Source organism: Oncorhynchus mykiss, chromosome 17 (assembly GCF_013265735.2).
Source record: "Oncorhynchus mykiss isolate Arlee chromosome 17, USDA_OmykA_1.1, whole genome shotgun sequence".
In the NCBI taxonomy this organism is placed as follows: Eukaryota; Metazoa; Chordata; class Actinopteri; order Salmoniformes; family Salmonidae; genus Oncorhynchus; species Oncorhynchus mykiss.
The window spans coordinates 45,087,750-45,100,992 of record NC_048581.1 but is presented as its reverse complement, the minus strand read 5'-3'; the positions used below and the strand labels follow the sequence as shown (position 1 = coordinate 45,100,992).

At 42.0% G+C, this 13,243-nt stretch overlaps 1 protein-coding gene across 3 annotated transcripts in view; it reads left to right on the top strand.

Moving 5' to 3' along the window:
• The window catches only part of LOC110493950 (histone deacetylase 7), an 87,895-nt gene extending 79,960 nt beyond the window's left edge, over positions 1–7,935 (top strand). For all 3 annotated transcript variants that reach the window (XM_036949967.1, XM_021568570.2, XM_021568572.2), the window contains 4 exons: positions 2,157–2,290; positions 3,374–3,458; positions 4,815–4,968; positions 6,737–7,935. In XM_036949967.1, the coding sequence (XP_036805862.1) occupies positions 2,157–2,290; positions 3,374–3,458; positions 4,815–4,968; positions 6,737–6,782 (419 nt within the window). In that variant the 3' untranslated portion in view covers positions 6,783–7,935. The remainder of the gene's footprint in view (positions 1–2,156; positions 2,291–3,373; positions 3,459–4,814; positions 4,969–6,736) is intronic.
• The last annotated feature ends 5,308 nt before the right edge of the window (positions 7,936–13,243 follow it).

Sequence of the window (13,243 nt, the reverse complement as noted above, 5' to 3'; positions counted from 1 at the left end):
ATGGATCTTACAGGTTGAAATTAACCTTCTAAACTGTTCTAAGAGCAACCTATTTCTACCTCATCCTCACTATCTTAAGAGTTCTACTTCGTCGATCAGACAGTTCTTTATTTCACAGGGTTTATTCATTAGTTTCGTCTGTATTTGTTCCTGACAAAGAGCAAACAGTGTCAGTCTTGGCTGATTTGATGTTTATGTCTGTGAGCAGGAAGCCACCCCACTGTGTATGATGATGTCATATCGTTGAGTCTACTTTGTAAAAACAAGTTTTCACTTTGTCATTATGGGGCATTGTGTGTAGATGGGTGGGAAAAATATATATATTTTATCCATTTTGAATTCAAGCTCTAACACAAAAGGTGGAATAAATCAAGTGGTATAGAGTGTCTTCAGAAAGTATTCATACCCCTTGACTTATTCCACGTTCAAAATGAATAAAACATGTATAAAATAGTTTTTTTCTCACACAATACCCCTTAATGACAAAGTGAAAACTTGCTTTAGAAATTTGAGCAAATTTATAGAAAATGAAATACAGAAATATCTAATTTACATAATTATTCACACCTCTGAGTCAATACATGTTAGAATCACCTTTGGCAGCAATTACAGCTGTGCATCTTTATGGGTAAGTCACTGAAAAGCTTTGCACACCTGGATTGTACAATTTTTGCCCATTCTTTTCAAAATTCTTAAAGTTCTGTCAAATTGATTGTTAATCATTGCTAGACAGCCATTTTAAAGTCTTGCCATAGATTTTTAATCAGATTTAAGTCAAAACTGTAACTAGGCCACTCAGAAACATTCACGCTTCTTGGTAAGCAACTCCAGTGTAGATTTGGCCTTGTGTTTTAGGTTATTGTCCTGCTGAAAATTGAATTAATTTCCCAGTGTATGGTGGAAAGCAGAATGAACCAGGTTTTCCTTTAGGAATTTGCCTGTGCTTATCTTCATTCCGTTTCTTTTTTATCCTGAAAAACTCCCCAGTCCTTAATGATTACAAGCCTATCCATAACTTGATGCAGCCACCACAATGCTTGAAAATATGGAGAGTGGTACTCAGTAATGTGTTGTATTGGATTTGCCCCAAACATAACACTTTGTATTCAGGACAAAAAGTTAATTTGCTTTGCCACATTTTTTGCAATATTACTTTAGTGCCTTGTCGGAAACAGGACACATGTTTAAGAATACTTTTTATTGTGTTCAGGCATCCTTCGTTTCACTCTGTCAATTAGGTTAGTATTGTGGAGTAACTACAATGTTGTTGATCCATCCTCAGTTTTCTCCTATCACAGCCTTTATACTGTAACTGTTTTGATGAAATCACTGAGCGGTTTCCTTTCTTTTCCGGCAAAGGCGTTAGGAAGGACCCCTGTTACTTTGTAGTGACTGGTTGTATTGATACACCATCAAAGTGTAATCAATAACTTCACCATGCTCAAAGGACTATTACATTTCTCTTTTTTTTTTTTTTTTACCCATCTACCAATAGGTGCCCTTCTTTGAGAGGCATTGGAAAACTGCCCTGGTCTTTGTGGTTGAATCTGTGTTTGAAATTCACTGCTCGACCGAGGGACCGTACAGATAATTGTATGTGTGGGGTACATACTGTAGATGACCTAGTTATTCAAAAAATCATGTTAAACACTATTGTTGCACAGAGTCCATGCAACTTATTATGTGACTTGTTAAGCACCTTTTTACTCCATAACTTATTTAGGCTTGACATAGCAAAGGGGTTGAATGCTTATTGACTCAAGACATTTCAGCTTTTCATTTTTTATTAATTCGTAAAAATGTGTAAAAACATAACTCCACTTATGTGGTATTGTGTGTAGGCCAGTGACATACAATCTCAATGGAATACATTTTAAATTCAGGCTGTAACACAACAAAATGTGGAAAAAGTCAAGGGGTGTGAATACAGAACTTTCTGAAGGCACTGTACCTTTAAAAAAAAAATAGCACATTTCAGCATTACAGCTTTTTTCCTCAGGGTTCTCACACATCCTGTGTGTGTGCTTGGCAAAATGGAGAAGGGGCTTTTTGTATCAACAATTTTATCCATGCATCTGTGACCTTTGGAATGTTTTAATCCTTTTCATTTTAATGTGTGAATTCTAATAAAGTGTATAAATGTATCTCTCCCTCAGGTTTTGGCTTCCTGACACATCAGCTGATGGGGCTGGCGGGGGGCCGGGTTGTCATGGCCCTGGAGGGGGGTCACGACCTCACGGCCATCTGCGATGCGTCGGAGGCCTGCGTCCGCATCCTGCTGGGCACTCAGGTCAGTAGACACAGATCTAAGACCAGCTTAACCCTCTGTAAATTCTAACCCGAGCCATAAGGGGGGAAAACACAATGCTGACCTTCGATCAGCATCTAGGACAGTGATGGGTAGTCTTGAGGCATTCATGTGCTTCCCAGCCGAAACAGTTCAGAAGAGTTTGTGCATACATTGTGATGACATTTTGTGACGTTTCTGTTAGTTTTGGACTTCGGGTAGTAAGGTTGTTTTTGGCTGTTCGGGGACACCACATTTTTTCTCGAGGCCAGCTAAAGTTCAAGAGTCGAAGTGTACGCCCTTTCGTCTGTGATTGGTCAACAGTAGGGATTCTTCAATAAAGTCTTTGTTTTCATTCAAAGTTTTTATTCGACTCGTTTTTATGCACGTTTTCATTGAGAAATGCTGCACCAATCTTAGTCAGATGTAAAATCGTGCGACTAAGATCTCGTCTGCAAAAATCATCAATATTAATAATAGATACCTTGAGTTATCGTAGATTAGTTCTGACTATTTTGAGAAAGTGGCTACAGCTTCTCAAAATGGCCAAAGAGTACTAATTGCCATTTTTTTCTTGTTTTTCAAGCGAATGTCAATTAAGGGCAGTATGCGAGCACACTCTTTCGGTTCGTCTAGCCAACTTTGGCTAGCTGCCAGCTGAACTGAAAGGTGCTGATGCCTTTACCCTGCGGGAGGATGTTGCCCCTTAGGCAGATCTTACCCCTCCCTAAATCCTAACCATAACCATTAGGGGAAACAGAACACTGCTGACCTTATATTGTTGTCTAGGGGAGTGTTGGGTAGTCTTACCCTGTTGTGGGTTCAGGCTTTTGCTCTAGCCATGCAGTGCCAGGAACACACCTGTTGGCAGGGGAGGCATAATGTGTCCTTAGAGGGATATAAGGTCTTTCACTTTAGTACATCACACCCACCGCTTTTGTGTGTGTGTGTATGTGTGTGCGTGTCGCGTGCTATGTTTGTGCGTGCAACGCGTATGTGTGTTTGAGTGCCTGTCTCTGTGTGTGTGATGTTTTACTCCAATGTTTGACGTCCCCCCTGTCTTCCTCTGTGTGTGTTCCCTTCCAGGTGGAGCCCCTGTCTCAAGCTGTTCTGGAGAGGAGACCCTGTCGCAACGCTGTCCTCTCTCTACAGCGAGTCATACAGGCCCAGGGTAAACATCTGATGATAAACACTATCTACTTTCTCTCTCATGATCATTGTCTTACTGTCTTCATCACTCTTCCCTCTACCAATCTGTCTTTCACTCTAGAGTATCTTCCCTCTATCTCAGTCTCTCTCTCTTTCTTACACCATCTCAGTCTCTCGCTTGCTGTCTTTTTATTTTCACTTCTCTTTCTCTCCCTCTCTCCCCATCTTCTTTTCTCGCTGTCTTCCTTTACTTCTCTTACTCTGCACGTCCCTCTCTCTCGTTGTTTTTCTTCAAGCCCTCCCTGTACACCTCTCTTGTTCCGTCCACTCTTTCCCACATCTCTTCCATCTCTGCCACTCCAGCCTCGGTCATTCTATTTATTTTATCCCTCTATCTGTAGTACCTCCTCTCCCCATCTATCTTGCTGTCATTTCTCTCTCTGACCACCTCACTCTCCATCCATCCCTTTCTCCTGCCTTCATCCCTCCTTCCTTCTCATTCTTTCCTTCCCTCTCTTCTCTTCTCTTCTCTTCTCTCTGTCTCTCTCTCTCTTCTCTCTCTCTCTCTCTCTCTCTCAGACACACACACACACACACACACACACACACACACACACACACACACACACACACACACACACAGAGAGAGAGCCTTCCTGGCTCCAATTAACTTCAAACACTTCTTTGGCACACGACCTTCACAACATCCCCTCTTGATTGCGCACAAATGTTATCCCAATCCAATTAGATTAATACAAAATATTTGCAAAGCCACAAGAATGTTAAGCCCCTTCATTTAGGCAGAGGGTGAAATATATGTGTGGTGAATACTGGGAACACACACATGCGTGCACACACACAAACACACTATGGCCCCCTCTCTCTCTCTTACACACACATCACACACACCAAGGCTCTTCAACACACAAGTATCCAATGATTTATTTTCCTTCCGCCATGTGTCAAGAGACACACGCATGTCCTAAACGAAAAGAGCTTGAGAAGATGAGAAGTATGAACCCATATTGATTTATGCTAATGTCAGAATCACACATGCAACTCAAAATATTGTATAAATCAAGCTTGTTCTGAAGATGGGATTGATGGCATGTGAATGTGGCATAATGTGTGTTTTTGTGACATGCTGAATTAAAATGGCCGTATTGATCCTTTATTCCAACCACACACAGACAAGTATTACTGTAGCTGCAATATTGCTTAATAGAATACAGTTCACACATTTCAAAGACAGTACTCGCCACGGAGGCAACATGAACCCCCCCCCCCCCCCCAAAAAAATGTCTCTCACTCTCTCTTGCCCTCTCTCTCTCTCCATTTCTCTCACTCTTGCTCTCTATTTCTCTCCCTCTCTATCCAGGTGAGTACTGGCGGTCATTGAGGGCAGTGGCCCACACAGTGGATCAGTCCTACCTGCAAGCCCAGGGACAGAGTCTGAGACGGAACTCAGAGGACCACAACAACACTGTGTCCGCCATGGCCTCCCTCTCCATGGCTAGCCTCACCACAGACAGGTAACAGTACTAGTGCTGAGCGATTTGTGCTTTTTTTTTTTGAGCTCGGTTTGTCTTCAGTTTGATCATTTATTTGAAATAGTCAGGGTTGTCGATTTTGTAAAAAATAAAAAACATTAATTAAAGTGGACATTAAATGCACTGTGCATTATGTGGTTCTGAACACAGAATAAAACAATAACAGTCCGATGATGACAGTGACTGCTCGTTACCGCTTATTAACCATCCTTTATTCATATGACTTTACTGGAGTCAAATATTTCAGTTGTTGTGTAAAATTACATTTGTTTTATTTGAGGACTTTACTATTTAATTCCAAGTCATCATCTCATCTCCATCGAGCTGCTGCCTATGCTGTCTGACAAAATCACTATTTTAGTAGTTCTTCAAGGTTAATAAGGCATACTTTAATGACTGCTGAATACCAACTATAAGTCACTTAGATCATGTCGTTTTAGGTAGAGATACCTTGTGAGGCAAATGCTTTCTATCCCTCTCGGTCGCGCGTTCTTCTCTCCTTCTCCGTGTGCCACACAGACCGGACAAGTAGGTGCGCAATGGATTATGGTCATTGTAGTTACTTGCCACACTTTCGAAATGCTGTAGAATATTGGCCTCTTAGAAACTAGAACTCCCTACTACATCACACAGTTCGGTTTTGTTCTGATTTATCACTAGAGAAACTGCGCATCGATCTCACCAAAATAATAATCATAATGGTGTTTTTAAAAACTCTGCATTCTAAAAACATCAAACAAGACCATGCCAACAAAAGCACTGACACCATGTAGTAACAGCACTGACACCATGTAGTAACAGCACTGACACCATGTAGTAACAGCACTGACACCATGTAGTAACAGCACTGACACCATGTAGTAACAGCACTGACACCATGTAGTAACAGCACTGACACCATGTAGTAACAGCACTGACACAATGTCATCTCATATAATTTCAAGATAATATAATATCATGTGAAGTGATAACGTGAAATTATATTAAAAGGGATGGTTCACTCAAGACGTCCAAACAGACAGGTAACATCACTGACACACTGTAGTCACATATGATATCAATATAATATCATGAAATATTGATACATGAAATTATAGTTAAAGGGATGGTTCAATCCAAATTCAAATGTGGGCTTGTTTTTTCGACCTAAGTGCAAATGTAGGTTATTTAGTTACTTTCAGCAGCCTCAGCAGCCTCTGCCTAGCATTGTCTTTCCTGGACTGAAAGGAAAATCATCAGTGAACCACCCCTTTTTTTAAAAATATGTATTCAATTAAAACATCGCCTTACTACATTTCAAATATTAGGCCCTCAGCTGTCAGCTGCATATCACCATACTGCTTTTGATTAGTGCTATTTTCCAACACTAATCCCTATGGCTTTTGAACCAGAAGATAAATCAATTAGTGTTCTAATTTCCATGGAAGAGAGTGTGAGAAAACAAAAACACATTCATATTTCTCAAGGTATAGCATTCCGTTTGCCCACGAGCTATACCACGCCCTGACAAAAGACACAACATTGACACCGCCACCTCTCTCCCTTTTTTAAAACCCGATTCAAACAGGTGTTGTCTTCAAACATATGCATCACATCTATTTGCTTAAAGGTACTTGCATCTGTATTCTCTAGAACTATTTGCCACGTCTGTATCCTGTGGAAATATACAACATTAACGCTGTACTACTGCAACAGGCTATACACCAGCATGCTATATAAATCTATTCTCTCCTCTCTCCCTGCTATTCAGGACACACAGAGATGAACTCATGGAGGGGGACTGTGACTCCATGTAGACAAGTGCACTTTCTGATAAACCTATCACACAGACAAACACACTGTCATCCACTGTCATCCACTGTCATCCACTGTCATCCACTGTCATCCACTGTCATCCACTCGGCGCTGCTTCACTCGGCGCACAATCCACTGCCTCCAGTTGTCACTATACAGGCCACATTCTGACCTCAATAGTCAAAGTGACTAGTGTACACCTCACACACTCCTACACCTCATCGGAACACAGTACTACTGGCCTTACTAAGACCACTCGCCTGCTTCGACCGCAACTTAACCACACACTGAGAAGACATCCCATTAACAGGGTGAAGGAGGACCAAGAGGAAGGACAAGGAACACTTGTGTTCTTGGCATGCCACTTCGTGCCTTTCCGGGTGTGTTACTCCTCCATTACCATGTAACATTGCGAATTGTGAGGACACAGAAGGAGAGGAGCACCAGACCTGAGCAGAAACTGGAAGGGTGTATATTTATATATATACACCCTTACTCCAAACCGCTTTCAAACACCACTGGGGAGGTTACGACTTGACTTGTATCATGAAGTGACTTGACAAAGACCAGCTAGACAGCTGGCTGTAAACAGAGTCTCTCTGGGGAAGAGGACAACTTTTTGTTGCCTTGGTCACAGGTTACCGCGGAGCATCGCCAGGCCGAATTACAAAAGGAAGTAGGAAGTTGTCCCACGTCCCCACAGGAAGTCCCTATGAAGGAAAACAGACATTGGACACTCACCAGGGGACACCTAAAACGCATCTCGTTCCGATGATGTCATTCGTATTTATGCGTCGCCAACAAAATGAAGAAAAAGAGACTGAGAATTTTGTTCAGACTTTTTTTGCACTGTGCATTTTGTCATGTGAACCAAGGAGAGAATGACAGTATAGACCCCATTGAAGCTCTCCTGGGATTGGTGATAAAAACATATGAATGATCATACTTGTGTTTTTTAAGCTGATTGAATTATTGTAAGTTTTATCGATTGCATATTGTATGGCAAATGTCAATAGATAATGGTCATATTTTTTATCATCACATAACGAACCCTATGATTCACGTGCACGGATACCTGTGCAAAGCATATGCCCCTTTTCCCTTCCAGTCTCCAAAGTGGCCTTTTGGGTGGTGGTATAATCCCCCCCCCCCCCCCCCCCCCCCCCCAAAAAAAAAAAAAAAAAAACATTGTGGTTCAGAACCTTCGTGACGATGTCAAGTTCGCCACCCCACACCCCCGTCCATTGGTTGTGTCAACCCACACCCCCGTCCATTGGTTGTGTCAACCCACACCCCCGTCCATTGGTTGTGTCAACCCACACGCCCGTCCATTGGTTGTGTCAACCCACGCGCCCGTCCATTGGTTGTGTCAACCCACGCGCCCGTCCATTGGTTGTGTCAACCCACACCCCCGTCCATTGGTTGTGTCAACCCACACCCCAGTCCATTGGTTGTGTCAACCCACACGCCCGTCCATTGGTTGTGTCAACCCACACCCCCGTCCATTGGTTGTGTCAACCCACACGCCCGTCCATTGGTTGTATCAACCCACACGCCCGTCCATTGGTTGTGTCAACCCACACGCCCGTCCATTGGTTGTGTCAACCCACACGCCCGTCCATTGGTTGTGTCAACCCACACGCCCGGTTGTGCCAGTTTCCCAGTCTGCCATGTACAGAGATTTAACAATACTTCTGGCCCTACTATGCTCAAAAATGTAAACGTTTTCACAACAGAGGCATTTGATATGTTAGGAATTTCAAGATATGAATTATTAGTATTTTTTTGGGTGGGGGGGTGCCATTTTTGGGAGGGGGGAGCACCTGCCCCCCCTGAAAGGTCTGAGCATGGCCCTGATAGGTTTTTATAGTTGTTTTCCTTCTATAGGAGAAAAAAACGTGCAAAGTGAAGGTAAGACTTTTTTAACACTCCCTTTCAGACAGCAGTTGAGGGCATCTTCACATTCTTTATCATTCGAGTGATAAAAGTTATTAGGAATGAATCATATGATCAGTGGGACAATTCAATCAGGAAACACAGACAGTCGGCTCAAACGTTCCAAAGCTGTTTCAGCCAATTACACACACCGCCATACTGTACGGAGAAGTCCTACTCAATGCTTGACCACACACAAAAGAAATGTTTATGAATGTCAAGTCAAAATCAAATCAAAATGTATTGGTCACGTACACAGATTTGCAGGTGTTATGACAGGTGCAGCGAAATGCTTATTCACTACAGCCACAATAACATCTTCTAAATATGTGTATGTGACCAATAACATTTGATTTGACTAGCTCCAACAGTGCAGTAGAATGTCATACAAATACAATACAAATATACAAATAATCAAAACGAGAAATAAAGAAATGACAGAACGAGAACACACAATATCCCATAATGACGAAGCAAAAACAGTTATTTATACATTTTTGCAAATGTATAAAAAAAAAACGAACTGAAATATCACATTTAAATTCGTTTTCAGACCCTTTACTCAGTACTTTGTTGAAGCACATTTGGCAGTGATTAAATCCTTGAGTCTTCTTGGGTATGACACTACAAGCTTGCCACACCTGTATTTTGGGAGTTTCTCCCATTCTTCTCTGCAGATCCTCTCAAGCTCTGTCAAGTTGGATGGAAAGCGTCACTGCACAGCTATCTTCAGGTCTCTCCAGAGATGTTCGATTGGGTTCAAGTCCGGCCACTCAAAGACATTCAGAGACTTGTCACGAAGCCACTGCTTCGTTGTCTTGGCTGTGTGCTTAGGGTCGCTGTCCTGTTAGAAGGTGAACCTTCACCCCAGTCTGAGGTCCTGAGCACCCCCCCCCCCCCAGCATGATACTGCCACCACCATTCTTTACTGTAGGGATGATGCCAGGTTTCCTCCAGACTTGACAATTGGCATTCAGGTCAAAGAGTTCAATCTTTGTTTAGTCAGACCAGAGGATCTTGTTTCTCATGGTCTGAGAGTCCTTTAGGTGCCTTTTGGCAAACTCCAAGCAGGCTGTCATGTGCCTTTTACTGAGGAGTAGCTTTCGTCTGGCCAATCTACCATAAAGGCCTGATTGGTGGAGTGTTGCAGAGATGGTTGTCTTTCTGGAAGGTTCTCCCATCTCCACAGAGGAACTCTGGAGCTCTGTCAGAGCTCCAATTGAATTTACCACAGGTGGAACCCGAACAAGTAGAAACATCAAGGATGATCAATGGAAACAGGGCTCAATTTCGAGTCTCATAGCAAAGGGTCTGAATAATTATGTAAATAAGGTATTTTTTGTTGTTGTTTTAATACATTTGCAAAAAATGATAAACAACTTTTTTTCCCGCTTTGTCATAATGGGGTATTGTGTGTAGATTGATGAGGAAAATGTTTTATTTAATCCATTTTAGGATAAGGCTGTAACACAATAAAATGTGGAAAAAGTCGAGGGGTCTAAATAGTTTCCGAATGCACTGTACATGGGGCATTAGTCTCAAGGTGCAGGGTAGAGTACCGGGCAGGTAGCCGGCTAGTGATGGCTGTTCAACAGTCTGATGGCCTGGTGAGAGAAGCTGTTTTTCAGACTCTCGGTACTGTCTCTGTCTGTTAGATGGTAGCAGAGTGAACAGACTGTGACTCAGGTGGCTGAAGTCCTTGATGATCTCTTTGGCCTTCCTTTGATACTGAGTGTTGTAAATGTCCTGGAGTACAGGCTCTGGTTATGCGTTGAGCTGACTGCATCAACCTCTGGAGAGCCATGGAGTTGAGGGCGGTGCAGGTGCCATACCAGGCGGTTATGCAGCCCGACAGAATGCTCTCAATGGTGTATCTGTAGAAGTGCTGATTTTCTTCAGCCGCCTGAGATTGAAGAGGCGCAGTTGCGCCTTCTTCACTATTTTGTCGGTGTGGAGGGACCATTTCAGGTCCTCAGTGATGTGCATGCCAAAAAACGTTTGACCCTCTCAAAGCTTTTGACCCTCTCAAATGCAGCCCCGTCGATGTGGATGGAGCTGTGCTCCCTCTTCTGTCTCTTATAGTCCACAATCAGCTCCTTTGTTTTTTTACATTGAGAGAGAGGTTATTTTCCTGGCACCACTCCACCAGGACTCTAACCTCTTTTCTGTAGGCTGTCTTGTCATTGTTGGTAATCAGTCCTACCACTGTCGTGTTTTCAGGAAACTCGATGATTGTTGGAGTTGTGTATAGACACAGTCATAGGTGAACAGAGAATACAGGAGGGGGCTGAGCACACATCCCTGGGGGGCCCCTGTTGAGGATCAACGTGGCAGTGGTGTTGTTGCCTACCCTCTCCATCTGGGGTCGGCCCGTCAGGAAGTCTAGGACCCAGTTGCACAGGGAGGAGTTCAGACCCAGGGCAATGAGCTTAGTGACAAGCTTGGAGGGCACTATGGTGTTGAAAGCAGAGCTGTAGTCGATAAACAACATTCTCACATATGTATTCCTCTTGTTCACGTGGGATAGGGCGGTGTGCAGTGCAACGGCGATCGCATCATCCGTGGATCTTTTTAGGGTGGTATGCAAATTCTAATTGGTCTCGGGTGTCGGATAAGGTGGAAGTGATATGGTCCTTGACGAGACTCTCAAAATACTTCTTGATGACAGAGGTGAGAGCTATGGGGCGATAGTCATTTAGTTCAGTTATCCTAGCTTGCTTGGGTACAGGAACAATGGTGGACATCTTGAAGCAAGTGGGGACAACAGACTTGGATAGCGAGTGGCTGAATATGTCTGTAAACACTCCAGCCAGCTGGTCTGTGCATGCACTGAGGACACAGATTGGTATGCTGTCTGGGCTGGCAGCTTGCGAGGGTTAACATAAAGTTTTAAAATATATATTATAATAATGGTGCTGGGTTTAACGCAGATTATTAAAACAGTTGAATGGACTTCAGATCAGTTACTATGAATTAGTTGTTTAACTATGGATGGCACTTAAAAGTTGTATGTAGACAACACCGGACTCACAAAAAAGAAATGCACTTACGATGTCTTAAGTATTGGAATTGTGCTTTAGTAAAATGGCCTATTTTTTACGTGTATTCCACTCTGGCGAGGCCTTTTTTTATTGTTGTTCTGTTGTGATTTCACAAAGACCAGTGTTTTAACATGTTGATTGATTGTTTTTTTTATATTGTTGTTCTGTTGGATTTCACAAAGACCAGTATTTTAACATGTGGATTGATTGACATGCCTGCTCTATTTTATAGATCTATAGGCTGTATTTCTTGATACTTGCTTTTCTACAAATCTAAAAGACAGGTGAACTAGGATTTGTTCACATCTGAAACCACTCTATTTACAAAAACAGTCAATGATTTTTGTTCCTGGACCAAAGTGCTGTTGGACAGTTAGCATTTAGCCGTCGGAGTTAGCTTGTTGAGCTAGTTGACTTTCCATGTAGAACAATTGGACACAGGTTGAGAGAAATAAAAGCCTAAAAGTCTTATGGGAACAATATGCCAGTCGTGGACTGGTAGGGCCTCTGAGCATAACTTCAAAGATTCTTGTGAATCCCTGATAGTAATTGTATCTAAACAGAGATTTTGCAGCTAAATATCACCAAAGAAGGATTAAAAACTGCTTACATTTCTTGTTGGCCCTTTCCATGAGATAATGATGTAATAGATTTCCATGTTGTCCTTTTAATTCCTTTGCAGTGCTGTGCTTATGTATTGTGTTTTTGAAAATCTGATGGTGCTACAGGTTAATTTGAACTATCATGTTATAGTTTATAATGGTGCTGTATAATATACATTATACAACCAAGACCTTACACTCTTAGAAAAAGGGTTCCAAAAGGGTTATTATGTTGTCCCCATAGGATAACTATTTTGGATTCCAGATAGAACCCTTTTTGGTTCCAGGTAGAACCCTTTTGGGTTCAATGTAGGACCCTCTGTGGAAATGGTTCTACATGGAACCCAGAAAGGTTCTACCTGAAACCAAAAAGGTTTCTTCAAAGACTTCTCCTATGGGGACAGCCTTTTAGGTTCTAGATAGGACCTTTTTTTAAAGAGTGTACTTGACAAGACCCTGCAATATATGTATGATATTAATGACATTGACAATGTGAAAATGACATCATTGAGAATGAAATAATACATTTACCTATGATCAAGTAGAACAAAATGGCCACCACAAATACATTCTTGATATCTTTTTTCAGAAAGGTCCTATTTCATATTTTATTGTGGTTTATTTCCGGTTTAATTCAATTCTTCTGAGAATATTTGTGTTCTGTAAATGTAAATCTATTTTTTGAGAATCAACAATCCCTTTAATTGTCTAAACATGAATTATTGCTCTTCCTCTGAGTGGTTGGTTATTGATGTTGTCGATAGCTACTGAGACCAAAATACAGACATCCTGTGCTTTGAATTATACTGACAAACCTATAGAAAGGAAGCTTTATTGAACTGAATCTTAATTTAGAAAACAAGCCAAGTAGAGATTAGATATGTA